Here is a 27839-nt window from a genome sequence, read left to right as displayed (position 1 = left end):
GGAGAGACAGTGGTGTATGACTATACAGGGGGGGGAGACAGGGGTGTATGACTGTATGGGGAGGAGGACAGGGGTGTATGACTGTATGGGGAGGAGGACAGGGGTGTATGACTATACGGGGGGCACAGGGGTGTATGACTATACGGGGGGCACATAGGGATAGGGGTGTATGCCTATACGGGGGGCACATAGGGATAGGGGTGTATGCCTATACGGGGGGCACATAGGGATAGGGGTGTATGCCTATACGGGGGGCACATAGGGATAGGGGTGTATGCCTATACGGGGGGCACATAGGGATAGGGGTGTATGCCTATACGGGGGGCACATAGGGATAGGGGTGTATGACTATACGGGGGGCACATAGGGATAGGGGTGTATGACTATACGGGGGGACAGGGGTGTATGACTATACGGGGGGGCACATAGGGATAGGGGTGTATGACTATACGGGGGGGACAGGGGTGTATGACTATACGGGGGGGGAGAGACAGGGGTGTATGACTATACGGGGGGGACAGGGGTGTATGACTATACGGGGGGCACATAGGGATAGGGGTGTATGACTGTAGTCCCCTCAGTAACAGTACAGGACTGTAACATAGGAGGAAAGAATGTGCTGCAGCAGGCAGGATACCACACACAGCTGTAAGTTATCCTGCCCGCTGCAGCCCATTATTCCTCCTATCCTGTACTGTTACTGAGGGGATGAGATGACAGGTCAGCTGCTCCCAAGTGCTGCTCCTCCACCTTCAGCTCTGACATGGCCGCGGCCCTGCACACACAGGACAACGTCGGCAGCGCTCGCCGGCCGGGTGTGGGGGGGAAGCGCTCGGACAGGACTGGTCCGGGTGGGGGGACCAGCACAGTCCCGTCCGAGCGCCCCACCCCCACCCCCCACCCCCACCCGGCTGGCGAGCGCTGCACACGTTGTAATGTGTGTGCAGGGACGCGGCCGTGTCAGAGCTGGAGGAGCAGCAGCACGTGTGGGCGGCTGTCCTGTACTCCCCTCAGTGAGCAGGGACGCCGGACCGGACGGGTGGTGGGCTCATGGACGGTGTGGCAGGACAGGGCCTCAGAGGGCGGACAGGTAGCCGTCCTGGCTAAGTTGAAGTCGGTTAACCCACGCCAGTGACTGTATCGGTATTTTTGCGGTATACCGCTCAGCCCTACTCCCTATATTTTTTTTTTTTGTATATTTGTTAGGGGATGACATCAGATCTCACCAGGGCATAATCCTTCCTACAACCTCCTATTCCCTATTATACATAGTACCTTCTGTGATGTGATTGAAATTAGAATAGAAATGAGGACTGGACCAAGTTTGTAACCCATATACAATACTGTGCAACATAAATGTAAAATAGTTTTCTGGAGAATGCAATCTCCAGCTTTGATAAAGCATCGCCCACCTCTTTCCCTTCCATATTCAGATGCAAGAACATCCTTCAGATTGGCACGTCTCCTCAGACAGATCTCTGCAAAAGTTTCCTTTCATTTATTCCCACTTTATTGAATCCTCCAAACCAATATATAGAAGGATTTTGGCTTAAGGAAGGACAGCCGCTGACTGGAGCCATGGCTCACCGGGTCTGAATAAAAAAATCATGCTATTTTTATCTGTCTCTTGGATTGGGTTCCCTAGAATTGTAAGTGCCTATTAAAACGTAATTGGGGGAATATGTGATTGGCAGTGGCATATCCACCACATATGTTTTGAGAGTCAGTGTAGGGTAAAGTCTTTTATTAGATGCTTTCCCGGGAGAATTGAGTGATGAGCTGGATACAGCAGAACAGAAGGAGCGCATGTGGCGAAGGAATGTGACTGCCATCAAATCCTCCTCATATCGACCATTTCTCTTATCTGGAATATTTTTTTTCTTTTTCTCCTCGTCTTGCGTGACTTCTTTGTGAATGGTATAAATGATAACTCCTCACCAGCCTCCCACTCTACTGGATGCCTAGAAATCCATAAAGGCCTACCCTCAATCTTTTGTCTAACAAAGAGGCTTATGTGCCGGTCCTGGAAAGGATTTTTGCTCTATGTATGTAAATGGTTATAAATCTGCTTTAAGGACAATGCTGGCCTGCTGTTTTGAAATGGTTAACTGGGTCGGTGTCTTGGCATGTAGTCTACACACAACTGATCGGCCTTCATCGGAGGCACCAGCATTGTGATGGTGCCCCAGTACGTCCTTGATGTTGGCTCTGTGCCCACCTGAGGTTGTAGGACATTTTGCTGATTTGCTTTGTGGCTGTAATTTTGTGCTTGGTTATTCTGTATTTGTTACTGGTTGAGATGAGACATAAAATGTTTCTAACCTTGTGTTGGCAAGACCATAACAAAGGGCTTTCCTGGGACTCTCTAGGCCACTGGTGTCAAACTTGCGGCCCTCCAGCTGTTATAAAACTACCATCATGCCTGGACAGTTAAAGCTTTGGCTATCCAGGAATGACAATTACAGTTTTGCAACAGTTGAAGGGCCTAAGGGTCCTATACCACGGAGCGATAATCATCCGAATTGGCCTGATTCGGCCAATTAGCTCTCCGTGGAATAGAGACCGTGATCAGCCGTGCCATCAGCTGATCGTTTATTTAGGTTCAAACCGAAAATCAGGCATCAACCACGCATCGCTGCGTGGAATAGCAGTGCGTGGCAGGCGACCGACTATTCCACATGCACAATACTTTACCTAAGCATGTTGCAGGTCTTCTCCCGCGCTCCTTCTGCCTCCTGGCCCCGCCCGCAGCAGCAGCTTTGGTGCGGCCTGTCTTAGCTGACAGACTGTTCAGCCAATCACTGACCAGGACCGCCCTGCTGCGCGGGGGACTGGGAGGAGTGCAGGAGAAGCCCTGCCACATGGTTAGGTAAAGTATGGTGTTTAAGCAAGGGCCGCAAGGACATCGGTAACAATGTCCCTGCAGCCCTCACTAAACGATTATCAGGCCATGTAATAGGCCCAGTAAACAAGTAGATTGGCGCTAGTTTACATTATTGATTGGACCCCCATCAGCATATGGAATAGGACCCTGAGTTTGACCTGCTCTAGGCTATCAATATAAGTAGTGGTCAGACACAAAGCACTCCAATACTGAAGGAGCCACAACTTGTGCAAATGGTGCTCCTCTTCCATTGTATACAATGTAATGCAAAGTTGTCTTAGTTTCATAGGGGTTATCCAGAATTAGAAAAAAACAATGTTTTCTTCCACAAACACCACTCTTGTCCTCAGTTTGGGTGTGGTATTGCAGCTCCGTTCCATTGATGTTGTAATGCCACACACAACCTTAGGACAGGGATGATGCTGTTTTCGGAAGAATGTAGTTATGTTCTTTCTAATCCTGGATGACCCCATTAATATTTGCATTCATCCCCCCCTATATGTTCCCCTCCTGGGAAGACTATATATGCCAAGCTTCCTTCGCCTTTCTAAACAAACATTTTATCATAGATGGAGAATTTTGACAATGAATATATTCTGCCAATATTGTATTGCAGTCGTTCTTTGTTGCATCCCCTTCTGGTCCTGAAGTGTTCCTCTCCATTGTGTGTTCTTGATTTCTAGTTTTACCGACTAGGGATGATGGGAAATGTTTTTTTTGTGTATAATTATAAGCTTTAGTTCAATAAGAGCCGACTCCTTATCTAAATCTAGAGCGGCTAGTAATCCTTCTCTCCCATCCCCCCTTCTATTTACTTGTCAGCACTGGGACTCCAATCCTTCAAAGTGTGATTTCATGCATGACCTCTGGAGGTGATTGCCTGATGTCTTCACGGTGCACAGCATCGCATAGACAGGCCTTTTAAATCCAGCACTGCCTTGTGAAGCCACGGCACTCATGGGGTTAAACATAGCTCCTGGTGTGGCATTTCTGCTACCCATGTATAGAGTCCATCCTGGTCAGGATATACGGAGGGCCGACGCGTCCTTGCTCAGATTGCCTCCTTCGGCACTTTCTAGCAGAATCTACTGCTCCAGCAGATTGTTCAAGTGACTGAGCAAATGTCCTCAAGTGTGCAAAAACGCATCCTTTAATGAGCAAATGAAGTGTGGCTGAATAGCACTTTCAGACGTTCTTCACGCCACTGTCAGAGTTCACGTCGGAGAAGAGACAGCTGATTAAAAAATCTCTCCATGTGAAAATTGGCTTGTATCAGACCTTGATGCATTCAGACGAGACCCGTTCTGCAGTGTCAGGGATGCAGATTGGGAACCGATGGTACGTGTGAAATGTCAGCACAAATTACATTCCTCTCGCACTTCAAAGGGGGGGGGGGGGGAAGATAATGTTAAACAAATTTCTCGGTTAACCTAATTACTGAAATCACGACAATAAAGAAGAGTCTGGTCCCATTAAACGGCAGCCCAAGTCTTGATGAATGATGGGAGACTGACTTGTGGTCTGTAAATGAGACGCTGAATACTAATGGCTTTTGTTTGCTCCAGGTATAAGTCGGCAATAATTTATTCACATCCAGGCTCCTTCCTCCTTGGCAGCTGTTTGACAGGTCCCTGGAATTTGTTTTGGTGTGGGTCGCTTGTACACCGTGTCAATTCTGATATTTTGCTATTTTATTTTGTGTGGATTCTATGGGTGTTTATCATCATTGATAGATGGAGGTTCTGACAAGCTGGCTCCTTTTTGTGCATGCTATTGTGCTATAAAGCTGCATTCACATGTGCATATACAGATCCTTATTCCAACCAAACCTCATGCCTAGAGATCCATGGAAGAAACATGGGAATCTGTAATACCCACGGGCGGGACTTACATCTGTAATATGGGAACAAACCCATCCATGCTCCACTTCCTGATCTGTAAGATTCAGTGCCAGGGGTTTTTCCAGGGGTATTTGTTTTACTGTTATACGTGAAAATATATCTGCTGTGGGTCATATACACAGCCATAGATCTCTGAGAACTGGCTATAAAATGGCTACGTTCTTGTAGTGTATTTACAGCTCACTTTGCACACTCAACTCAAAAACAGTAGCAGTTTGCTTCTAAGCTCCCCCTGCTGGTGGCTGCAGACAGGATAGAAGTCTCCTTTTACATGTGTCTGTAATATGGAGACAGACAGATCCGTAGTGAGAGTGAGTTCTAGCCTGAACAGGGTCTAAAAATGTGAACCGAAGCATCAGTGATTTACAATGCTATCAGTTCAAGCCTTTAATATGGATATAAGTCCCTGCCCAGCTACAGGTCTAGAGACATTTTAATTGTTTCAAAAAACTACTTTTGTTTGGTCCACGTCCGAGTGTTCAGACGTTGACCAATCATGAACGAGTCAGGAGAAGTCAGCACTCGGCGCCATCCTCTCCCTTCTGTCGAGTTGGGTTCCTATTCTACGTGTCTATGTACATCTGACCCAGGGCAGGAAGTGGTCCTCCCCCTGCTTGTTCTCACAATTGGTATGGGTCTGAACAATTATTATTAGTTATTTATTTATTTTTAAACAGTGACCCTTTAAGTTTAAGTATTATGCTGACCTGTGATTTCTGTATTATGCACATGAGACCAGAATCTATGGCGTAACAGATCACTATGATGCTTTCGTTTTGGGTGTCTAGACTTGCAAGTGGGCTGGGTCTATATTATGTGAGACGTGTGAACCTACAGTAAATCCTGGGCCTACTGCAGGTCTAGAGTGAAAGTAGTGGTCCCTCGAAGGTCACGAGTCTGGGACTTGCTTTCGTAGGTGTGCAAGTAGTCTACATCTGTGTGATGGCACTTGAAGCTCTGCATCTAAAAAGCCTTGAAATACAGAGCTCCAACTTTTTCTGGAAATAGTATAAAATAAATCCACTTGAAATCTCTCGCACTACATTTCCTGTACCATCCTATGTAGATCTGATAAGCACTACATGAAAAACCATTGTTCTTTTTTCTAGAGAATAGGCAGCACTTTGGATCTACCAGCTTCAGCTGTACCATTGAAAACAAGTTAATGTATTCGTTCATATATACATATCACCAACGCTATAAGGCAGGAAGCTTGATCCACAGCAATTCTTTATTACACAACACTGTCATGGTAGCCATGATGCAGTAGAGGATACTGAACGATAACTTGCTGGTTGTTGGCGCACCCCCATCTGGGGCATTTGCATTGCTTGCTGTACATGGCACTTTGTTAATATTTGATCTCGGCATCTGTGCTATTTTCTGCCTTAAACTCTTTATTTTAGGGTTTCTGAAATAATATGGAGCTGTTGTTCCTCCAGTAAAATGTTGTGCAGACATGATCTAACCACTGATGTTTTGTTACCTCCGCTAGGTGCCCTGTGGATGTGCATAGTCTTAAATCCCCACTGCAAGCCTGAGCAGAAGGCCAGTTGGCTGAAACAGCTGAAAAAATGGAACAGCGTGGATGTTTGTCCCTGGGAAGATGGCAACCACGGAAATGAGCTGCCTAATTTAACCAATGCATTGCCTCAGGCTGGAAATGCCAACCAAGGTGAGAACACTGACATCTGTGCAGCCGTGTGTTTGTGTATGTAGCAGAGCTGAGTTTGTCATGTTGATTTCTAATGTTTATCTGCAGTCCTGTGTAAAACCGGATGGGGCTGCAGTTCTTATATTAAATCTGTTTGTTTCCTGCTCAGATTCCTCACACAGGCCTCATCGAACAGTGTTCACACGAGCCATTGAGGCGTGCGATCTCCACTGGCAGGATAGCCACTTACAGCACATTATCAGCAGTGACCTTTATACCAACTACTGTTACCATGACGACACTGAAAACTCCCTCTTTGACTCTCGTGGGTGGCCCCTCTGGCACGGTGAGTTGCGCAGCCTCAATGACCGTGACGTGACTGGCTGCTTTGTTCACTTTTTCTATGGAGCTCTAAATTCGGGAACAGTGGTGGGCACAAGTAATGCTCAGCCATGAGAGAGGATTTTTGTTCTCATATTAGGCCTGTAGGGTAAGGAAAATATGCCGAAAGAAATGACTAGGACAAGCAATCACTGTGACTTCTGTCTTTTAGAGCACGTCCCTACGGCATGTGCGAGGGTGGACGCACTGAGGTCACACGGCTACCCACGAGAGGCCCTCCGACTAGCAATAGCCATTGTCAACACTCTCAGAAGACAGCAGCAGAAAAGAATGGATATGTTCCGGCTACAGAAGAAAGGTATGTATCTAGTAACCATACTGCTGCTGAATATTTCTAAAGCCCGTCCGTATCTGGAATAACATGCAAAAGGGCTGGCAGCATTACATGTGTCTGCTGTATTCATTACATGGACAATATACCCTTTATATCCCCCCTCTATTGATGTTTTATGTAAGCGATCAGAGCATTGAATAGGTTATTCTTTAACTCCAATAAATAGGCATAGTCCTTATTTAATTGTATGCTTACAGAAATGGAGGCCTGCCATGACTGCTACCCGATCACATGCTGGAAACCAGTACTACTGCAATAAAACAAGAAGTCCCAGCATAAACCCTTTCTCTCTGATTGGCAGTGCATACTGGCATCTGTAGTGAAATTGTTGCTGTCTATCCTGAAACCACCACACACATGAATGCTTGTCCGGCTCCGTTGACAGCAGCTTATCTATAAGAAAAATAGAAGGATCACGTGTTGTGAAATGTAACATGCCTGATCCTTCTATTCCCGCTGACAATGTCTATCAGGAAGTCTCATACACAGTAAACAGCCGGTTTGGCGACTTCATAAGGACTATGCCAAACTGGCGAGAGGCGTCCCAAGCCGCTGAACTGCTACACACTGGAACACCTCCTCTCTCCCCCTCCCAGCCCCATTCCTGCTTGAGTGACAATCGGGGCTCAAAATCCAATTGACAGGATTTGGAGAGGTATCTAAGATGTTACAGCCTTCAGTACCTCAGGGGCTTGAGAATGCTTTTAATACTTTACACTGAACTTATCACAGACTTATCTATGAAAGGTACCACATGTCTCCTTGACCTAACTGCTAACAGTGTCAGCAGTTCTGAACCTAAATTACAGCTGACAGTTTAACTTTTTTAAAGAGAATATATTCCAGCAATAAAAACATATCCCCTATCCACAGAGTAGAGGATAGGGGTCTGATTGCAGGTGTTCCAACCTCTGTTATTGTTAAAATTGTGACCCAAGCCCTGCTGAATAGGGTGCTGGGTCGGCACATGCTCCATTCATACTATATGCAGTGGCTGTGTGTGTACCCTTTACACCATTCTGCGTAGAGTATAGGGTCCCTGTTCCCCCAATCACAGGGGGTCTGAATTTGATTTCCCACAATTAGCTACAAATACCTAATTTTGAGAATACCACTTTTAAAATTTCTCATCTGTTCTAGAAACCTAGCATTGTTAATTTATTTTCAGGAACAAATGGATAACTGTTCTAGTAAATACAGTAAGAATACTAGTTATAGGACTTATTTGTTTCCTGACTTCCCTTTTTAATGGCACTAAATAATTTATCACCAAAGAAGTGGGCGCCCATTACCTATAAATTGAGGTGAATAGCATTGTGTATTGTGTAGTGACGCTGTGGAAGGCATACTGCAAGCCCTGAAAGGGTTAATCTGTTCCAATTGAAAGTCATAATTCAATTGCTTTGAGATGACTGGCTCTCTGCAGACTATATAAATAATACAGAACCCACCACTCTCCGGAAAGATTTCTTCCTTTGACTCTGAGCCACAGAAGCCGCTTTGAACACTACAAATGTGCGCACTGTGTGTCCACTTCAAATGAAGGCGGAGCGGTCTAATAAAGACGCGCACCGACAGCTAATATTTCCTTAAACGTCTCCACCTCATCCAAATGCCATAAAATGGCACCATAACGGGACTTTATTAAGTCAATAAATATTCAGACGCTCCAGAAGGATATGTTTAATTTATGCCCATTGATAAAGACTTACAGCGCTTCTGCCTGTTTCTCCTGGATTTTTGCCAATATTACAGCCCCTTTATTGATTCATATATTGCACACACAATGTAAATCACTGAGATTATTTTCCCCCAGTTTCAGGAGTCCCCAAGCTCTCTACACAGCGTCACTACACAATGCTATTCACCTCAATCTATAGGTAATGGGCTGGATGAATGGCCCCCAAGATCAGAATCTTCTGGAACGTCCTATCGATTTGGGGATACTGTTTGAAGATATCACATGCATGCCTAAAACTAAGACCCTACATAAAATATGTAGTTAGTAACAATCCAAACTGTATCAGACTTTATCTTCCTACTGCAGCAAAAGGCCTAGGATTGCTGGCATTTGCATGCAAAACTTTATATAATATCATTTTCTCCTTTTGGATACAGAGCTTCTACATAAAGGTGTCACATCCATCACCAATCTGGAAGGCTGGGTAGGGCATCCATTGGATCCCATTGGGACTCTCTTCAGCAGTCTTATGGAGGCCTGCAGGGTGGACGATGAAGGGTTTCATGGCTTTCCAGACTTTGCAGGTAAGCAGGCCTTCAAAATGTAGCAGCATTCTGAAGCCTAGAATAAGGACCTGGAAACTAGTTTCTTAGAGTATTGAACAGTCATGCTCAGTCAGCTGAACAGTAATGCTCTCTATAGAGAATCAATGGGTGTTCCACAGCCATACAGTTTTGACTGCAGCTTGTCTCTCTGGAAACAAAAGGACTGGCTTGTTAAAATCCAAAATGTCTGACCCCAGAGCCCCCAGGCTGCCAGACACTGTAGACATTTAGCAAGTTTAAACTACTTTTGCGTGCAGGGCCACAGGTTCCCAATCTCTGGTGTAAACTTTTTGGCCAACCTGACAGGACCCCTGGGAGAGAGAGTGAGACCCCCGATTGGCACAGCCTTAACAGCTTTTTCTGTATAGGTGGGTGTATGTAAAATGATGGCTGTCGATCACTAGGACTCTCCTCGTCTTCTCTTGGAGTCCTGACAAGATTTACTCTACATTCTATAGAATTGTAAAAGCCTTCATATGAAAGCTCAGCTTCTCAGCCTCTTGGATGGGATGGCTTTTTTTTCTTTTTTTTTTGCTCACTCAATATAGGCTTGGTCTGGTTTAGCATATTGAATTAGAGTCCTGTACTTTTAAGTTCCCTATGCTGTAACCAATTTGGATACCCCAACAAAATACAGTGGTGGGATATGACCATCAAGACCTGAATTTATAAAACAGCGCTGGCATAGCCATTTGTCACATGTACTCCACTCCGTTATATATATATTTTTTTTTCTCCACCCCCACTTTGCGTTTAGGATTCACCAGTAAGTTCTCATTCAACCCAGGAGAAATGTGATAAAACTGTTAATGTTTTATAACCAAATTCCTTGTTGATGAAATAATTCTGACACAAATGAGCGCTATTGCTCGGCACTCAGAATACGGCACGCCGGCATTTCAATGTGACTGTGGATACCCGCTGCTAGTATTGAATGATTGATGGCGTCCCTGCTGCAGGTTTTATTAACTTCTAAGTAGGTATTATTGAGATTTGTCACAAGGAATTGTGGGGCCTTTGTAGTAGATGGCACCGGTTTCCTGGAAAACAAAATTTAATATATTTATTATTATTTTTTATGCTTTTTACAGAATTGTTACAAATTCCAAAATTTAGCAGCTATGTATTGTAGTCAAATAAAAGCAAGCCTTTCTGTATGACCATTATTTATGCAGCCTCTTAATGGACTAAATCAATATTCATGAGGATACAGAATTGGGTCACTTGACTTGAACACTGAGGTATGAGGCGCTCTGTGCCTTACCCTTCACTGGTCCCAATAAACTCAGGATAGTGAGAATTTCGTGTGTATTGGTGAATTGATTGTGGGTAATAGTATGTGTAATTCTGTATTGTTGTGGCAGTTTGAACCTTTGAATGTCTTTCTCAATGCGTGTGTTTTTCTACCACAGATGGCTTTGGGCATTGTAAATCTCTGGAATACCAACACCTGTCTCCCCACAAGTTCCTCGAAGATGGAGAGTCTTACTTAACGCTGGCGGTGGAGGTAGCTCTGATAGGACTGGGGCAGCAGCGAATAATGCCAGATGGCTTGTATGCACAAGAGAAGGTCTGCCGCAACGAAGAGCAACTCATTTCTAAACTGCAAGAGATTGAGCTGGATGATACGCTAGTGAAAATTTTCAGAAAACAAGCAGTCTTCCTGTTAGAAGGTAAGGGGCTGGGGTCTATTCCAAAGGAGGGAAAGGGGGGGGGCATTGGCAGAGTTGCTTCATGACATCAGTTTCATTTTGTATTGTAGTGGGTTAAGCAGTTCATGTTTTGATGCTGTCCATACGCATTAGATTTAGGTTGCCAGTTCGCACCAACCTCCTGAATAGGGGCCTTTATAAATTGCCAAAATAAGCCGTATCTGTCTGGGTACTCCGGTGAAACGCGGTTCTCTCTACTGCCGCCTCTGTGTCAGGAACTGTCCAAAGTAGGGGTAGTTATTTATGGGGATTTGCTACTGACATGGACAGGTGGCAGCAGAGAACACTGTCTGACTGGAAAGAATACACCACTTCCTGCAGGACATGCAGAAGCTGATAATTCTTTTAAAAAATCTCAAGACTTCCAGTACTTAAGTTACACATTTTTAGCTTTTTAAAACCACTTGATTTGAAAGAAACTAATTTTGTGGAGCACCCATCTAAGGATGGTTGTCTTTACCCATTCACCACCTTAAAGGGGAATTCATATGGCTGCTAATATATGTAAGATGATAGTATGACTATTTTTGCAAATACAATAATTTTGACACTTTGTGTAGGTTACCAACCACCACTCTGCTGTAAAAACACTGGTCTGGTGTGTGCTTGTGATATATAGATATAGATAGATAGAGATATTGGCTGACTTCTTGTTGTGGTGATCAGTGACCCTGTAGATGTTACCTACAAAGTCACTACATGCAACAGGCCTAGCCATGGACATTAAGGGTGCATTCATAAATACAGGATGTGCAACAGATTAGATGGCCCCTTTCATGTTCTCTGAAGCACAAGTCATGATAGTGGTGCCTGGTGGCTTCTACCCACCCTTTTGGCCTTGGTAGGGTACTGGCAGCTTAATTGAAACAGGCCTACTGAATCTATAAACCTATAGAGAGAGAGGGAGATCCCATTTTTTAAAGGGTTTTCAGTTTGATCAAATCTTTTGCAAACCGCTTTGAAAGCTTTAATTAAAAAAAAAGAAATCTTTCATTTGCTGACACTGTAATTCCCCTTTAAGAGCATCATTATGCTGTACATGGTACATAGTATTACTGTATACCTGCTGCTTTTGTATTCAGTAACTGGTCTAGTAAATGTAGTAATATTTCCAGCATGGTTCTTTTCCTAAATGCTTCATCAATGAGCAAATAATTGGTTTTCTGCTAGGAAATAAAAAGAACAAAGCCGCCTGGTGCAGTGTTTTGTAAAATGAACAGAACTGCAGCAGATGCCGATGTGACCTAGTATTGTGCGGCTGTGTTATTATGCAGAGCTGTGTGAGCACATTGGAGTAATGTATGTTTTTTTGGCACAGCTGGGCCATACAGTGGTTTGGGTGAAATCATCCATCGAGAGAGTATTCCAATGCACACATTTGCCAAGTATCTTTTCACCTCCCTCCTACCTCACGATGCTGAACTGGCATACAAGATTGCACTGCGAGCAATGAGGTAAGTGTGGCTGTCTTCCGTTCTGTCATCCCAGCTTTTAACCCTTGTTCTGGTAAATGGATAATGACACATTTAATGACTGTATTGCTGCAGCAGCAATATCTAGAGGCAAATGTAGATCATAGAACGCTATGGATATTTAGCTTACACGAGTTAGATATTGGGCTTAGTTTCTAGATACCTGTGCAATTTTGGCTGTGTAAATGCAGTGATTGCACAATAATCTAAGACTGGTGGTCCAGGCTTTAAACTATATAAGAGAAGTGTAGAACTGTTTATGGAAACTTAAGAGGGCAGGGGTAGGGAACCTTCGGCCAAAGCTTTGGCTGTCCAGGCATGATGGGAATTGTAGTTTTGCAACAGCTGGAGGGCCCAAGGTTTCCCATCCCTGTTGTAGGGGATTGTTATGGCAACCTCGAAAGCCATACAGGTGAAGAAGTACTGAAATTTTTTTATACACCCCCTGGGCTTCGGTAATAAGTGTACATGTATTCCATGAGCCTACTCTGCTCTCAGTGTGCTTAGGTAGGATGCCATGAATGTAGGCCATGTTGTGAGGGTGTCGTCAATGATACTATAGCTCCAGTATTTTACTGCTGATGAACAATGCAACATTCATGGATATATGTGTGTGCATTTTGGGGATTAGAATATTTCTGCAATTCCCCCCTCCCACTTGTGCAGCTTGTATTACTGTACAATGCTAATACTAGCTGCTCATTTCTTTATATGGCAATCTGCAACCACCCCTCCCCTTCCCCTCTTTTCTTTATATGAACATGCATTTAAACTCAAATTATAGTAAATTGCATGTGAATATAAAGAAAGAAGATGGAGCTATTGGGATTGAGAATTAATGAAATCCAGCAGCTTGTATTAGAATATATGAAAGCTGCAGAAGTAAAAAAAATGTATTACATTTTTATTCTACAACTAATAAAGCCTAGAAATAGCTTTTGCTGAATTTCTTGACTACTGAGGGACTATGACCGCTTCATATAAATGTTATGGACAGGTTTGCCATACTGTTAATATACAGAAATAAAAAATGGCGTTCCTGACTTCTTTGGTTAAACATTTCCCTTTTAAATTGAGTGTTCAATGTGGCATTGAATACATTCCTGCGTGCAAAAGAAATCAGTCAAGTGACTAGTAAGCTTTGGTTTAATCATTGATCTTGGTCTGTTTGCAGGTTGCTTGTGTTGGAATCCACGGCTCCCACCGGAGACATGTCCCGGCCACACCACATCGCCTCAGTTGTTCCTAACCGTTATCCCCGTTGGTTCACCCTGAGTCATATTGAGTCACAACAGTGTGAGTTGGCATCTACAATGCTGACCGCAGCCAAAGGTACGACCTATTACCAATCTTCTTTACTTACCAAAAACGTACACTTGTTAGATTGTGGTGAGATCTGCAAAACAAGTGTGTGAGCATAAGGAACTATAAAAATAGCCTTTCCCGTTGAAACCACAAATACATTTATTGTACAGTCTAGTGGAATCTGGTTGCTATGGGTCTGCTCAGCTACCTGTGAAGCATTATGCCATTATGCATAAATGTTCCCTGGTGTGCAGCCTGCATATTTCATGTGAATGCATTCGACTGGCTGGAATTACATATTGGCAGCATATGCACAGCTATGGATAGAAGTTTCCTCCTCTGAATTTTGGGCTTCATTTATTAAAACGTTCTCAGTATGCCCATTGCTGAGGGAAATAAATGCTGCCCTGTGCTTTGGGTAACCAGGCTGGTTTCTTTCTGTTTTATAGAATTTTTGCCTAGTATGTCTAAGGGGGCATTCACACGTTTCTTGCATGGTCCGTAGATACGGGCGATGAAACTGTTCCCGTCCGAAACTGTGTAAATATTCAGCCTACTGTTCTGACATAGAGCACAGTTTTGGAGCACTGCACTCTGCTCTGTAGCACATCGTTCTTATTTACGGACCGTGCAAGGAATGCGTATGCCTCCTTACTCTGCTCATCCTGGAAAATTTTGTGTGGCCTCCTTTAACCAATGTGCATCTCCCTGCCACTTCCTTCATCCTCATTGTGGTCCAGTATTTGTGCATGCATCACCGTGCTATTAGCAGTGGTGCAGGGTTCTGCAGCATTCACTTGCGTTCATAGCTGCAGCTCCTTCCATCATGGCTACTAAAAGTGTGATTGTGCAGGTCCAAGCTATAGTAAACGCTGGGCACCACGGATCCCTGCAAACAGCAGATTTTTGGGGGCATTCAGGGTTCTGAGGATAGACTAAGTTTTATAAGGCTAGATAACTAGAGATGAGCGAACCCGGTTCGAGTCGATCCGAACCCGGACCATCGGCATTTGATTAGCTCTGGCTGCTTAAGTTGGATAAAGCTCTAAGGTTGTCTGGAAAACGTAGATACAGCCAATGACTATATCCATGTTTTCCACATAGCCTTAGGGCTTTATCCAACTTCAGCAGCCCCCGCCAATCAAATGCCGAACGATCTGGTTCGGATGGACTCGAGCATGCTTGAGGTTCGCTCATCTCTATTGATAACCCCTTTAAACATATACTGTATACAAGTGCTTACAATCTACCCTATGTTTGCTGCTGAAGACTCAGTTCTTCCAATAGTCACATCCAGACTTTACCTCTTTTACACTTGGTTCCTGTTTCAAGCAACTTTCCTTTTATTTTGGTAAATTCCTCCTCTGCCTCCTGAAATGATATTTTCTAGTTAAGTGTTTGCGTTCACAGTGTTCCCTGGTCAGCCGTGCTTCAGGGCTATACGCTTTCTTAACAGGGTTTTTCTCCACTGATTCTTGCGATGTGCCTGGAATAAGTAATTTCTCGTGGACTTAGATGCTGATAAATGCCTTCTCCTCCTCTTCCATCTGCAGGTGATGTTAGGCGACTGGAAACAGTATTAGAATCCATCCAGAAAAATATCCACTCCTCATCGCACATATTCAAGCTAGCACAAGATGCGTTTAAAATAGCAACGTTAATGGACAGCTTACCGGATATAACGCTGCTGAAAGTATCGTTGGAATTGGGCCTTCAGGTTGGTGAAATTCCTCTATAATACGATCAAGCATTACTGGTTGGCAACTCTGTTGTTGGCTGTTAGTGGGTTGTGAGTGTAGTAAGGGTACTTTAATACTGGCTGGCTGGAATGCTCATTGCCGATAATCTGTCCGTGTAAAAGGGCCAGCGATCAGCTGGAATTTCTTAGTTGTCTGCTAATGGCAGAACAATCTCCACAAAACTCCAGCAGGGTTGGAGTCTTAGGAGCGATTGCATTACATTTCGGTAAATTACTATTACAGTAGGACATTGTGATTTAGTCCACAGATACATACGGTACATATGAACATTTTAATAGCCAAAATTAGGATGTTTAAAGCCTTCAATTCACTAGGCAGTGCCTCCAAAATACTTAGTTTTGGGTGAGGTTTTCCTGATCTTTCTGATTTTATAGGGTTGTCCCACCAAAAAGGGGACTGTTGTCAAGTACAAATCCAAAGGCTTCAAAGCTTGAAGGGGTTGTCCGGCGTTCAGCATTTTTGGATATTCTGATGCATAAAAACAATAAACATGTTATGCTTACATGTCTGCACCCCCTCTGTGTTCTCCTCTGGTGTCGCAGGTGTCCCCCACTGACTGCAATGCCTCCACTTTCGAGATTAACTTGGGAGTGACAGCTCACTCAGCCAACCAGTGCCCGAAGGTCTGTCTCATCCCAGTCAGTGATTGGCTGAGTGGGCTTTCACTCCCAAAACGAGTTTGCCTCGTAAGTGTAGGCTTTGAAGTCAGCAGGGGACACTAGTGACACCGGGGGAGAGGTACGCATTGGATGTTTATTTTATATGCAGCAGTGTTAGAAAACTTAAAATGAGTTGTAAGGCATTTTTTAACAACTCCTCATAACACTACAGACACTAATCTAGCAGGAGTGCAGTCTTCACAGCAGACATTACACTTAGAAATAAGCGAATCGTCAAGCACGTTAAGGTTCATCCCAACCAGAGCGTGCAGCATGTGACTACTGTTGGAAGCGATCTGAAGGCTGCCTGGAAAACATGGATAAAGCCATAGGCTGTATCCATGTTTTCTAGGACTTCCTAGTACTGTACCCAAATTCTGCAGCCACCGGTAATCAAGTGGCGCATGCTCGAGTTTAAGGGCACTTGAGTGTGCTTGAGGGTCGTTCATCTCTAATTACTGTGTTGTAGAATATTGCGGTACAGCTACATCCTAGGAGCTTAGGTACCCTCATAGGGGTGTTTCTGGCTACAAGCTTGTTGACTGTTTCTAATAACTGGTAGAACCTGTAAGGTTTGGGATATTTAGACACTGGATGAGTGCAAAATAAGTAAAACAATACAGTGATAAATATAGACAGTCATTTAGGTGTTGTAGATGCTCAAATGCTTATACAAATATGGCAGCTTGTCTTCAACATCTAACCTGCTTGTGCAATTTTATTGTCAGAATGACAAGCTTGAGGCATGCACTCTCATTAAATTCCTATATGAAGCAGTTCCTAGCATTGAATGTACCATTAATGTGCTGCGGCATAGAGCTATTGTATGAATCAGACCTTCATTCTCTGCATAGATTGCACAAAATTCTGTCATTTGCCATCGAGTAAAAACACCCCAGCATTGAGCAGAGGGGTGATGTATAGGTTAAGCTCAATATTGATTCCTCATAATGGTTATCTATGGGTCTTCTAATAGCCTTGCCAAACAGCGTGTGAAATCAATTTCTGTATTCCCAAGTGGTAAATGGCATACATTCAAAATAGGCATTTTGTATAAACTGCAAAGCAAAATGCATTTCCCCTGGTACCCCCAGTATGTACAGACAGAGCAGCGCATCAGCTTTTTAACAGTGTTGCAAAAAAAGTGAATGGGACCGATGAAATCCCAAGCTTCATCATTTGTGGAGGAACCCGGCGCCTGGTTGCGTGGGCCATTGTGGTGATTAGGGTAATTTTCAGCTTGCCTAGGAAATCTGCTGCTGTAATTGAGGCCTGTGCTGGATTCTGTCACCTTCCATTGTTAATATGCTAATCCGTCAATTACCAATAGATAAATAATGGGCTTCATGAGCCCCACAATCTCCTGATGAGTCTTACTATGTCATATAGCCTAAAGACTTCCCAGGGTACGATTACATATGGAACAGTCTATCTTTAGCCCATTCTATGCTACACTTGCAAACGTATTACTTCCAAGTCGATGGCATTTTCCAGCTTGCTATTCTTAGGAGTGCTTGTAACTAGAGATGAGCCAATTTACAGTAATAATGAGGTGAATGGCTTCGTTATCTCTGCAATCCGCTCATCAGCCTGCTGCCTTATAACAGACTGCCGCTCCTCCCTGGGTGCTGGGAAAAGCTGGATCCAGTCCTGGGAAACAGAACTGGGGAGGAGCATTACCAAGCAGCAGTCGGTTAAATGGAAGCTGGCTGATGAATGCATTGCAGAGATAATGAAGGGCCTTATTATTACTGCTCATCTCTACTTGTCACCCCATAGCAAACCAAATTGCACTTATATTGCCCCAAAACAGATGACCTTAAGGCAATGTTCCCACAGAAAAAAGGCAATCTAATGGCTGTTGCAAAACAATGTCCGTTATTCATGGTCCTGATCTGTTATTTGCCCTTATTTTTACATTGTAGGAACGTTGTCTAAAGGGGTTGTCTATTTTTGAAATCCCCGTTTGTTCACTGGTAATGCTGCCTTTTCCCTGTCATTGATGGAGGCCTCCGCTGCAGGATAGAGACATTGCATCTGTTTGCCATTTGGTCTTTTGTTGCAATATAACTAGACCATGTTAGTTGCCCCTAATACCAAATCCTATGGTTTGATGCAAACTGCTTATTATGGGGAACATTTATTAAGTCCGGCGTCTTTTTGCGCCAGGCTTAACAATGTCCCCGCAGCACCGAAGCTATAAGGATATATGTAGAGGCGAACTGCCTCTACATAAATCAGTGTGCACCAGAGTCACGGCTCACTGCTGGCATAGGTTTCGCTGACATTTTTCCCCCTCTGCATGCTGCCGCACCCCCCTGCCCGCCTCTCTGGTACAAGAGGCACAGATGCCCCCTATGCAAATAAAATTTGCAAAAACACTGTTTGCAAATATTTTTACGTCCATTGGGCCCATCTGCACCTTAAGGCCTTTAAAGTGACTGTACCACCAGGCCCAGGCTGAAGCACTGGAGGTGGGCTGACCCACCCTTAGTGGGAGAAAACCCCGCCCCTCTATGATAGGGTTCCATTGATTCTAATGGAGTCACGTCATGGAGGGGCTGGAGTTTCTTCCGACTAAGGGTGGGTCGGCCCGCCTCCAGTGCTTCAGCCTGGGCCTGGTGGTAGTCACTTTAAGCCATATAATAAATGTGCACCTATATTGCCAGACTTGACATCTGTATATGACTGACATGTAAAGCTGACCTGCTTGCAGGCTGGCTTTTGGCCATACAACTGGTGAGGCCTCATCCACATCCAGCTATAAAGGTTGTCCAGGCAGCATATGTATTGTTTTGTAACAGCTGGTGGGCCATAGGTTTTGCACCATAGATCAGTGTGGCTTCTGCATTTTTATGGTCTTTTCTGAACACCCCTGCAATCTTTTTGAAGGCAGTGTGGTAGAAATGTGCTTGTATATTCGTATAAATTGACTGTAACTGGGCTCTAGTCCTAATAAATTGTGTATTACAATCATGTCTTTTAGGTAATGCGTATGACGTTATCCACTTTAAACTGGCGACGACGGGAAATGGTCCGATGGCTGGTAACATGTGCAACTGAAGTGGGTAAGTAACCTGGGAGATTTTATTGCACATTTCTCATTTTTAGGGGCAGCCTTTTGTACTAGAAACCTGAATTTGCCAGTGGGTTTTTTTTCTTCGCCCTTGCAATATTTTTAGCCACCATAAATATTAAAATAGAAACAGTCAGTAAGTAGGTTGAACGGTTTAAAAATGTGTCGAGTAGAGATATGCAAACTTACAGTAAGTTTGGGTTTGCACAAACCAGATTGATCGTCACTTGGATCCTATGACTGTATCAATATTTTCCAGGCAGTCGTAGAGCTGTATCAATATTTTCCAGGCAGTCGTAGAGCTGCATCCTTCTCCAGGCAGCGGGATTCATATGCTGAACAATTGGGTTTGCGGGAAGTTGGCTCATCTCTAATGTTGAGTATAAATGTGAACACCGTTAATGCTCTCCCTCCTGTTTGTATGCAGGTGTTTATGCACTTGACAGCATCATGCAGAGCTGGTTCACTCTCTTCACGCCAACGGAGGCCACTAGCATCGTTGCTACAACAGTGATGTCTAACAGCACCATTGTCCGTTTGCATCTGGACTGCCATCAACAGGAAAAGCTGGCCGGCAGTGCTAGGACGCTTGCGCTCCAGTGTGCTATGAAGGACCCTCAAAACTGTGCGCTGTCAGCACTTACTTTATGTGAAAAGGATCACATAGCTTTTGAGACTGCTTACCAAATTGTCCTGGATGCTGCTGCCACCGGCATGAGCTACACACAGCTTTTTACGATAGCACGGTACATGGAACACCGTGGTTACCCCATGAGGGCGTACAAACTGGCTACCTTGGCCATGACGCATCTTAACCTGAGTTACAACCAGGATACACACCCTGCCATTAATGACGTTTTGTGGGCATGTGCACTCAGCCACTCTCTTGGAAAAAATGAGCTAGCAGCGATAATACCTCTTGTGGTCACAAGTGTCAAATGTGCGACAGTACTTTCAGACATTTTGCGCAGATGCACTTTGACCACCCCTGGGATGGTGGGACTCCACGGACGAAGGAACTCTGGAAAGCTTATGTCACTGGACAAGTCCCCTTTAAGACAGCTCTTGGACGCCACAATTGGGGCCTACATAAACACGACACATTCGCGGCTCACACACATCAGTCCTCGACACTACAGTGAATTTATAGAGTTTCTTAGCAAGGCCCGAGAGACCTTCTTAATGGCTCACGACGGACACATTCAGTTTACACAGTTCATTGACAACCTAAAACAAATCTACAAAGGAAAAAAGAAACTGATGATGCTGGTCCGTGAGCGCTTTGGTTGACAATGTGTGAATGGGGGTGGGGGGTGGGGGAGAAGGTTTGTTTTTACTTGAGCCTGCCTTTTTATCCTTTTTAACTTAAGAAAAAAAGTCAAAACACAAAAAAAGAGCCACACCGGTATTATGTGTATAGTTAAATTGAGTTTGCAAACTAAATTGTCATGTTGTGAAAGTTTGTGTTTTTTATATATTTTTCTTTATTTTAAATTTTTTTTATTTTTATTTTCAATTCTCTGTGTGTATGAGAGAGGTTTAAGGTTTGGTTTACACTGAGTATATGTTGTCGAGTGGCAAAAGCCCACATAGCTCTCCTGTTTCTGTATTTGTTCACAGCCTCAAAGAAAACGCAAATGGCTTTAAAAAGACAGAAAATCTTGAAGAAAAAAAAAATACCAAACGTTAAAAAAAATTTCCTTAAACCCTTCATCCCGTGACAAGTACCTCGAATGGATCCAGCTTTACTCCTCTGTATATCATTCTTACATTTCAACATACTTAACCACAGAAACCCCCCAAAAACAATACTAGTAGATGTAAAAACTACAAAAAAATTTTTTAAGGCTGACTTTGTGGCTTTGCAACACAGTTCATCTAAAAGCATGGCACCACAAGCATGTGGAAACTTAGCGACTGTCAACATACATTCTCAGGGATTATCAAGAAAAAAAAAGAATGAGAGCATTTATTGTACTGTATATATATATTATAGTATATGTCTGAATATTGAAAACAAAGTATAACATTAACTAATTTATAAAGAATATTCTATGTAATGCAAAATACTTGAAGCTGCAGTAGCTTGGTTTTAAACAGACTAAACACAGGAGGAGAACATATCCAAGTGAGACATGAGCCTCGCTTCAGTGTTGGCTTTGGTGGTGATCATTACATGCTGGGCATCTATGCAGAGCCACCTTGATTCACTGCATGGCTGGGCTGATACTGGTTGGAATATCCATTTTTTGTTTTGTTTTTTTATTTTTGACTCTTGATTTATAAAGTTGTAGGAATATTTTACTTCATATGCGCATACCTGGCCTGTCAATTTAGAAAAAGACGTCACCTATATAGCCAGTGCCGCAAGCCTTAGCATTAATAGCAAAATATGCCACAAAAAAGGGGTTTTGGGCCACAGAGAGATCTTCCAAGAGACACTTCAACACTCACAAAGTGCATCCAAAAATAGATGTTCATTCATGACGCCTTGGCAGCAAGCTAACAATAACCTTACCTATTGTGCACAATTATTATTATATATATATATATAAATTTGTCTGCATAGGTATTTTGACTTTGTGCAGGACAGAAAGTTGTGTAGGTATGACTGTTCAAAACTCCAATTTTTTATTTATATTTAATTTTGATTTTTATTTTTATTTTTTGCCTCTAGATATATTAAAAAAAACAGCCTTCTATCTTGCCTTGTCTTAATGCTTTAAAATAACCAAACTGGAGATCTAACTACCAAACTGTTCATTATGATTAAATACCAACTTATTGGTTCCAATATTTTTTTTTTAAGCTGAATGGTTCTGTATTCCTTGTGCTTTCTAAAGCCTTTTTTTGTTTTTGTTTTTGGTGCAAAAGTTGTCTAGTGTCTCTCGTTCCCTTCATTAGAGAACATGCTTTAGGTATGTTTGTAAGTATTTTTGTTTAGAAAAAAAGAGAACTTTCATGCTCTTCATTTTATTTATTATACTAGGTAAAAAGGTTGTACTTCATCACCCCATGTAAACATGCTCATGAAGTTGAAAGTAATTAAGATTTGATACACTGATATCAATTTATTTATGTAACTAAATCACTGTTTTATAAACTTGTTAATGATCAACAATTTTTTTTTTGTTTTGATTAAAATTAGTTTTTTGAAAGCTGATTCTGTTTTCTTTTTGGTTACCCAGAAGTGTCGCCATAAAATAAAAAAAACTTTAACGTAAATTTTAGTCAGGGTCTTACTATTCAGACCGTAAGCAATCACAATTGGGAGAATGAGTGAAAAGAGCTGCAACTATTGCACACCTCTTTACATGCACTAAGTGCGGACTTCTCCCTCCTCGTTTTTCTGATCAGTGGCTGTCTGGACAATTATACCTCGTCACATATTAGAGACAAACCCTGCCAAACTTTTGGTACGTGTTTTTGTTTTATGTTTTTATACAGTTTCCCTGTAATAAATATGAAATGGTTAGTGTTCCTTTAAATAAGCTTCACTACCAGTTTTACAGTAGTGCTTCTCATAATTTAATTTATTTGTCTTTGTGCCCAAGTTGTAGATCCTATAAACTTTCTGATTTGTGAGAAACTGGAAAAATCTTGGGCATAATGCCTTATGTTCATCTTATGGTTACGGCACAGTGCTCAAATATCAGCAGATATCTGTTTAAAGAGGTTTTCCAATCATTACATTTTTTTTTTTCAACTGTCTAGCTAGTAAAACAAATTACCAATATTTCTGTGGTCTCTCATGCTTTATTTCTGATTCCAGTCTGCTCTGTTGTCACTAGCCCAGCTTCTGTGTAGTGTATATTCAGTAACAGACTTCCTGCTTCTGTGGACACTGTAGCCAGGAATTCAGCCAATCCTCTCTTCCTCTCACTACACCTAAAGGAGCATAGTGAGGGAAGGATGAAGAAGACACCATTTGGCTAGAGTGTATAGCATAAAGAGCAAGGCAATTACAGGATATACACTAGACAGGAAGACCGTGTGGTCTTTAAATTAACAAAACAGTTAAATATTTTGAAATATATTGGTAAATGGTTATTGGATAGTTGAAAATGGGTTTTATTGTTGGAATAACACCTTTAGGCTGGGTTTACACTACGTATATTTCAGTCAGTATTGTGGTCCTCATTTTGCAACCAAAACCAGGAGTGGATTAAAAACACAAAGGATCTGTCCACACAATGTTGAAATTGAGTGGATGGCCGCCATTTAATGGCAAATATTTGCTGTTATTTTAAAACTGCTGTTGTATTGAAATAATGGCAGTTATTTACTGTTATATGGCGGCCATCCACTCAATTTTAACATTGTGTGAACAGAGCCCTTCTGTGTTTTTAATCCACTCCTGGCTTTGGTTGCAATATGAGGACCACAATACTGACTGAAATATACATAGTGTGAACCCAGCCCCAAGTGTACCGATCGGCAATCTCCTGATTGTGGTTTTGACATGTCAAAAGTTTGGTTTTGTAAGGCTTTATTCACATGTGCAGTCTTTGATATATAGTCTGTAAGTTGACTGTATATCACAGGCTTAACTCTTCAATTCTTATGGAACTCCCAGCATCATAGTTTACTAAAAAGATCCTTCATGGGAAAAATGACTATTGCAGGGAGATGCACAAAACTGGTACCCAGAATGTAAAGCCTGTCCAATAAACTTTGCTATATGCAGAAGCCTAGTATATGTAAGCTACTTTATTAGGGTGCTTTTCAAAAGCTGGGTAGTTGGGTTTTGAAGGGGCTAAGGATTTGGGGAAAAAAAAGGGCCAGCATTAAAGTGGCTGTTTCTAAGCTACAGTACCAGGTTCATCCAGTGGTCAGCGGTGGTGCTGTTTTTGTGGAAGGGGCAGAGTTTTTGTTTCGTTTTTTAACCCTATTTTTCTATCTGTAGCTGATCTACGTTGGGATATTCAATTGTGGGAGAGTAGTATTTATAACTAATCTATGATGACAATCTAGTAGAGTATGAATAGGTTCTTGTAGAGTGTGGCTATGAAGTCTTATACATTGTGTCCATGAAAAACATTAACTGGGGTGTATATTCTGACTTATAGAATAGTATGTGAATCCTTTGTTAAATCTGGAGTGGATCGAGTGACTTTAAGGGTAATACCGCTGCAGTTTCAGGACTTGTTTGTCTACATGTTCAGTTATCTCCAGTCTGGTACATAGTAAATGCTTACAGATGGTAAATTACTGTAAATGAGAGAGAATGCTGTTGCTGTAAAGATCTAATGAGGGGTTTGCTTAGATATTCTAAACTGTAGTAGAATTAATGTAAAGTCCTGGTCTGCCAACCTCTGTCTTTTATACATGATTAAGATGTGTACATTATTCATATCTAATGGCAGCTTTGCGTTCTTCATAAACTTGTGTTACGTCTTGTCTGTTTTTAAGATGAACTTGGCTAAAGTGCTTGATCTTGGGTAAACATTCCTGATGGAACACTATATATTCTTGAATCTACATAAATATACGACTAGTGACTTCTTAGGAAAAGACTACTTCCTTGGATGAATCAGACTTTCTGCTGTCGTGAATGGTCTGTATATACACCGGTTTGATATTGCAAGATTACATATGGGGGAGGATTCAGTGTATGTAGCTTTAATATATATTGTCTTGTTTATCGACCACACAGTACCTTGTCATCTACTTTTTTTTTTTGTAGACACTAAGTGAGAAGTAAGCCAATGGAGGAAGGACCTCCTGTTCTAAATACAAGAAGCTTGGTATGTGTCCACCTGTTTTCTAGGTTTCTGTTGAGGATTTTTTTTCTTTCTTCCAAATTGTCCTCAGTTACTGCATTGCTATTAGAAGTGTGCACTTGTATATGCGTTAAAATTAAAATCAGTTACTGTATGTGCCAGACAGGCAGAAGGTCATGGTTCATTTAATATTTCAGTCTGTTTCTAGATTATGGGAAAAAAAATTTAATTTTTCAATTTATGGTTGTGGACAATATAATTTTTTGAGGATTTTTTGATGTAGGGGTTATATTTAATGGTAAAAAATCTCATACTGTAGTACTTGGTAAAGGTTTGATGATCTTATGTAGATGTAATCCATTTAATATTTCAGTCTGTGTTTCTAGATTGTGGAAAAAATGGTCACCAGTTTGGCACCTGAATTACAGCTGACAGATTTAAGGCCCTATTCCACGGAAAAGATTATCGGCCGATACGGACGATAATCGTCCCGTGGAATAGAGTGCAACGATAAGCAGACATAGTTCATGTCGGCTGATCGTTGCAGTCGCTTGTTTTTCAACATGTTGAAAAACAAGCGACTGATACAGCAACGATCTGCTGCCGTCGCTCCATTGAATAGGAGCATCGGCAGCAGACGCTGCTGTATCCTATGGGCTGCCCGGACGATCAGCCATCACCCGGGCAGCTCCCCGCCGCCCCTCCTAAATAGCGGCGGCAGCGAGTGGGGAACGAGGAGCAAACGAGCTCTGAGAGCGCACGTTTGCTCCTCCTAGACTGCCCGTGGAATAGGGCCATTAGGTTTCCTTCAAGTTGGTCAACCCTTTTAATAGTGGTTAGGTAAACACACAATGGGTGGAGGGGAGTAAGTTATTACTAAACCGCTCTGACAAAGGCCCATGTTGCCTAAGAAAAAAGGGCTTTGCTATATTAAAATACAACAGGCCCGATCCATAGATCAGGGGAAAAGTTGGCACATTACCATCAATGGTCTTCTGATATTGGGAGGATCCGAAAACAGTCTAATGTTTAGCATCATCATTTCTATGTAGTTTTCCATGCATGTCCATATCTGTTTTTAAAGGGGTTATCCAGCACTACAAAAACATGGCCACTTTTGCACCACTCTTGTCTCCAGGTCAGGTGTGTTTTGCAAATTAAGCTCCATTTACTTCAATGGAACTGAGTTTAAAACTCCACCCAATTTGGAGACAATAGAGGGGGAAAAGTGGCCATGTTCTTGTAGAGCTGGATAACCACTTTAAGTGCATATTTAGATATTTCTGACTGTATGAGTGACTGGGTCCATGCAAACGGTTTGAGGGAAATATTGCTCCTTTGCATCAGCAGATCTGTTCACTTCTGACTCGTGCACACTGTATGCACTTTCAGGGGTGGACAGGGGTTAGCATGGACTCTGTGATACAAGGCTGATCGAACACAATATAACCACAGAATGGTCAGCAGCCAGTATTAATGTGGTTTTTCCCACGCAATATTTTATTGTCCTCATTCATAAACTATGTAATGTAGTGTAATCAAGCCCTCTGTGCCATTCCCATGCCTTTTAGTGCCACACACCCTGAAAGACATGGAAAGTCCTTTGCTGTAGGCCCACTCCATTTTGCTCCCCCCCCCCCCCCCCCCAAAATTGGAGCGGGTGCTTGCATGTCCCTGGTCTTAGCGGTGGGCCTGGCACTTGTAAACGAAGCCCATCACTGACCTCAGCACTGTGGGCACGTCTCCAGGCCATGCAGTCTGTACAGCACTGGGCAGGAACTAGTAAACAGAGGCAGGTAATTGTAGTAGTAACAGAGGTGCATGGCATGCTGCGAGATTTAATTTCTTGGTCAGCACCACCTTAAATGTAGTACATCACTTAGAAAAGTTTAGGTGTGTGCAAGAGGTGTACAAAAAAAAAAACTTTGGGGGGGGGGGGGGGGTCGGTGGGTAAGAGGCCGTGGGAGGAATACTCCTTTAGGACCCCATTGCAAGTTCTCCCTTTTAGGCTAACCTTGTTAGGTACTACTAACTACTGCTTGCTGGCATCAGGGTTGGCTACTTTGTAGAAAACTTCTTCCATTTACAGTATTAAGTGAATCATTTGATAATGCCTGCCCCCACCCCGTGTCCGCAGCTGAGCCTGTATATGCCTATATGAGGACACAGGGCGTGGCATGGTCACATGCTCCTCCATGTCAGAGTGTTATTTTAGCTCTGAGGTACACAGGGAGCTGCTCTCAGTAAGTGCAGTGAGTACACTGCAATTTTACTATAAAAGGGCCTATACCTTTTAAGACTTTAGATTTAATTCAACCCCTTCACCCATGCATCACAATTCCGGCCATGTCACTGTCACTCAGATCCTTAAACTTGCCCATTTCTTCTGCCTCCAAAATATCAACTTCACCTGACTGTTTACTTGCTGCTTAGACCCTTCCCACATGAGGGCATAACTGTACGTCCTTATGTGCTATCTGCAGCCCGGGACAGCGGAAATAAGCGGGCACAGTCTGATTGTCGTGCCCACTAATTAGTTTTTAAAGTGCAGCTGTCAAAGTTGACAGTTGAATTTAAAATGCTGCTTTTACCTTTCCTGGCGCTGATCCCAGCTCTGCATTCTATTTTCGTCTGCATTAGCCAAAAGTAATAGAATGCCTATCTCATGGAT

General features: G+C 42.8%; 1 protein-coding gene across 1 annotated transcript in view; it reads left to right on the top strand.

Annotated features, from left to right (window-relative positions):
• ZSWIM6 (zinc finger SWIM-type containing 6) overlaps window positions 1-20754 on the top strand; it is an 81639-nt gene extending 60885 nt beyond the window's left edge. Inside the window, exons 5-14 of the mRNA XM_069962731.1 lie at window positions 6281-6460; window positions 6609-6785; window positions 6993-7139; window positions 9294-9440; window positions 10874-11134; window positions 12492-12627; window positions 13820-13977; window positions 15504-15667; window positions 19356-19437; window positions 19873-20754. Of these exons, the coding sequence (XP_069818832.1) occupies window positions 6281-6460; window positions 6609-6785; window positions 6993-7139; window positions 9294-9440; window positions 10874-11134; window positions 12492-12627; window positions 13820-13977; window positions 15504-15667; window positions 19356-19437; window positions 19873-20735 (2315 nt within the window). The 3' untranslated portion in view covers window positions 20736-20754. The remainder of the gene's footprint in view (window positions 1-6280; window positions 6461-6608; window positions 6786-6992; window positions 7140-9293; window positions 9441-10873; window positions 11135-12491; window positions 12628-13819; window positions 13978-15503; window positions 15668-19355; window positions 19438-19872) is intronic.
• The last annotated feature ends 7085 nt before the right edge of the window (window positions 20755-27839 follow it).

This window comes from Dendropsophus ebraccatus, chromosome 3 (assembly GCF_027789765.1).
Source record: "Dendropsophus ebraccatus isolate aDenEbr1 chromosome 3, aDenEbr1.pat, whole genome shotgun sequence".
Taxonomy (NCBI): Eukaryota; Metazoa; Chordata; class Amphibia; order Anura; family Hylidae; genus Dendropsophus; species Dendropsophus ebraccatus.
This window is presented reverse-complemented; position numbering and strand designations above follow the sequence as displayed.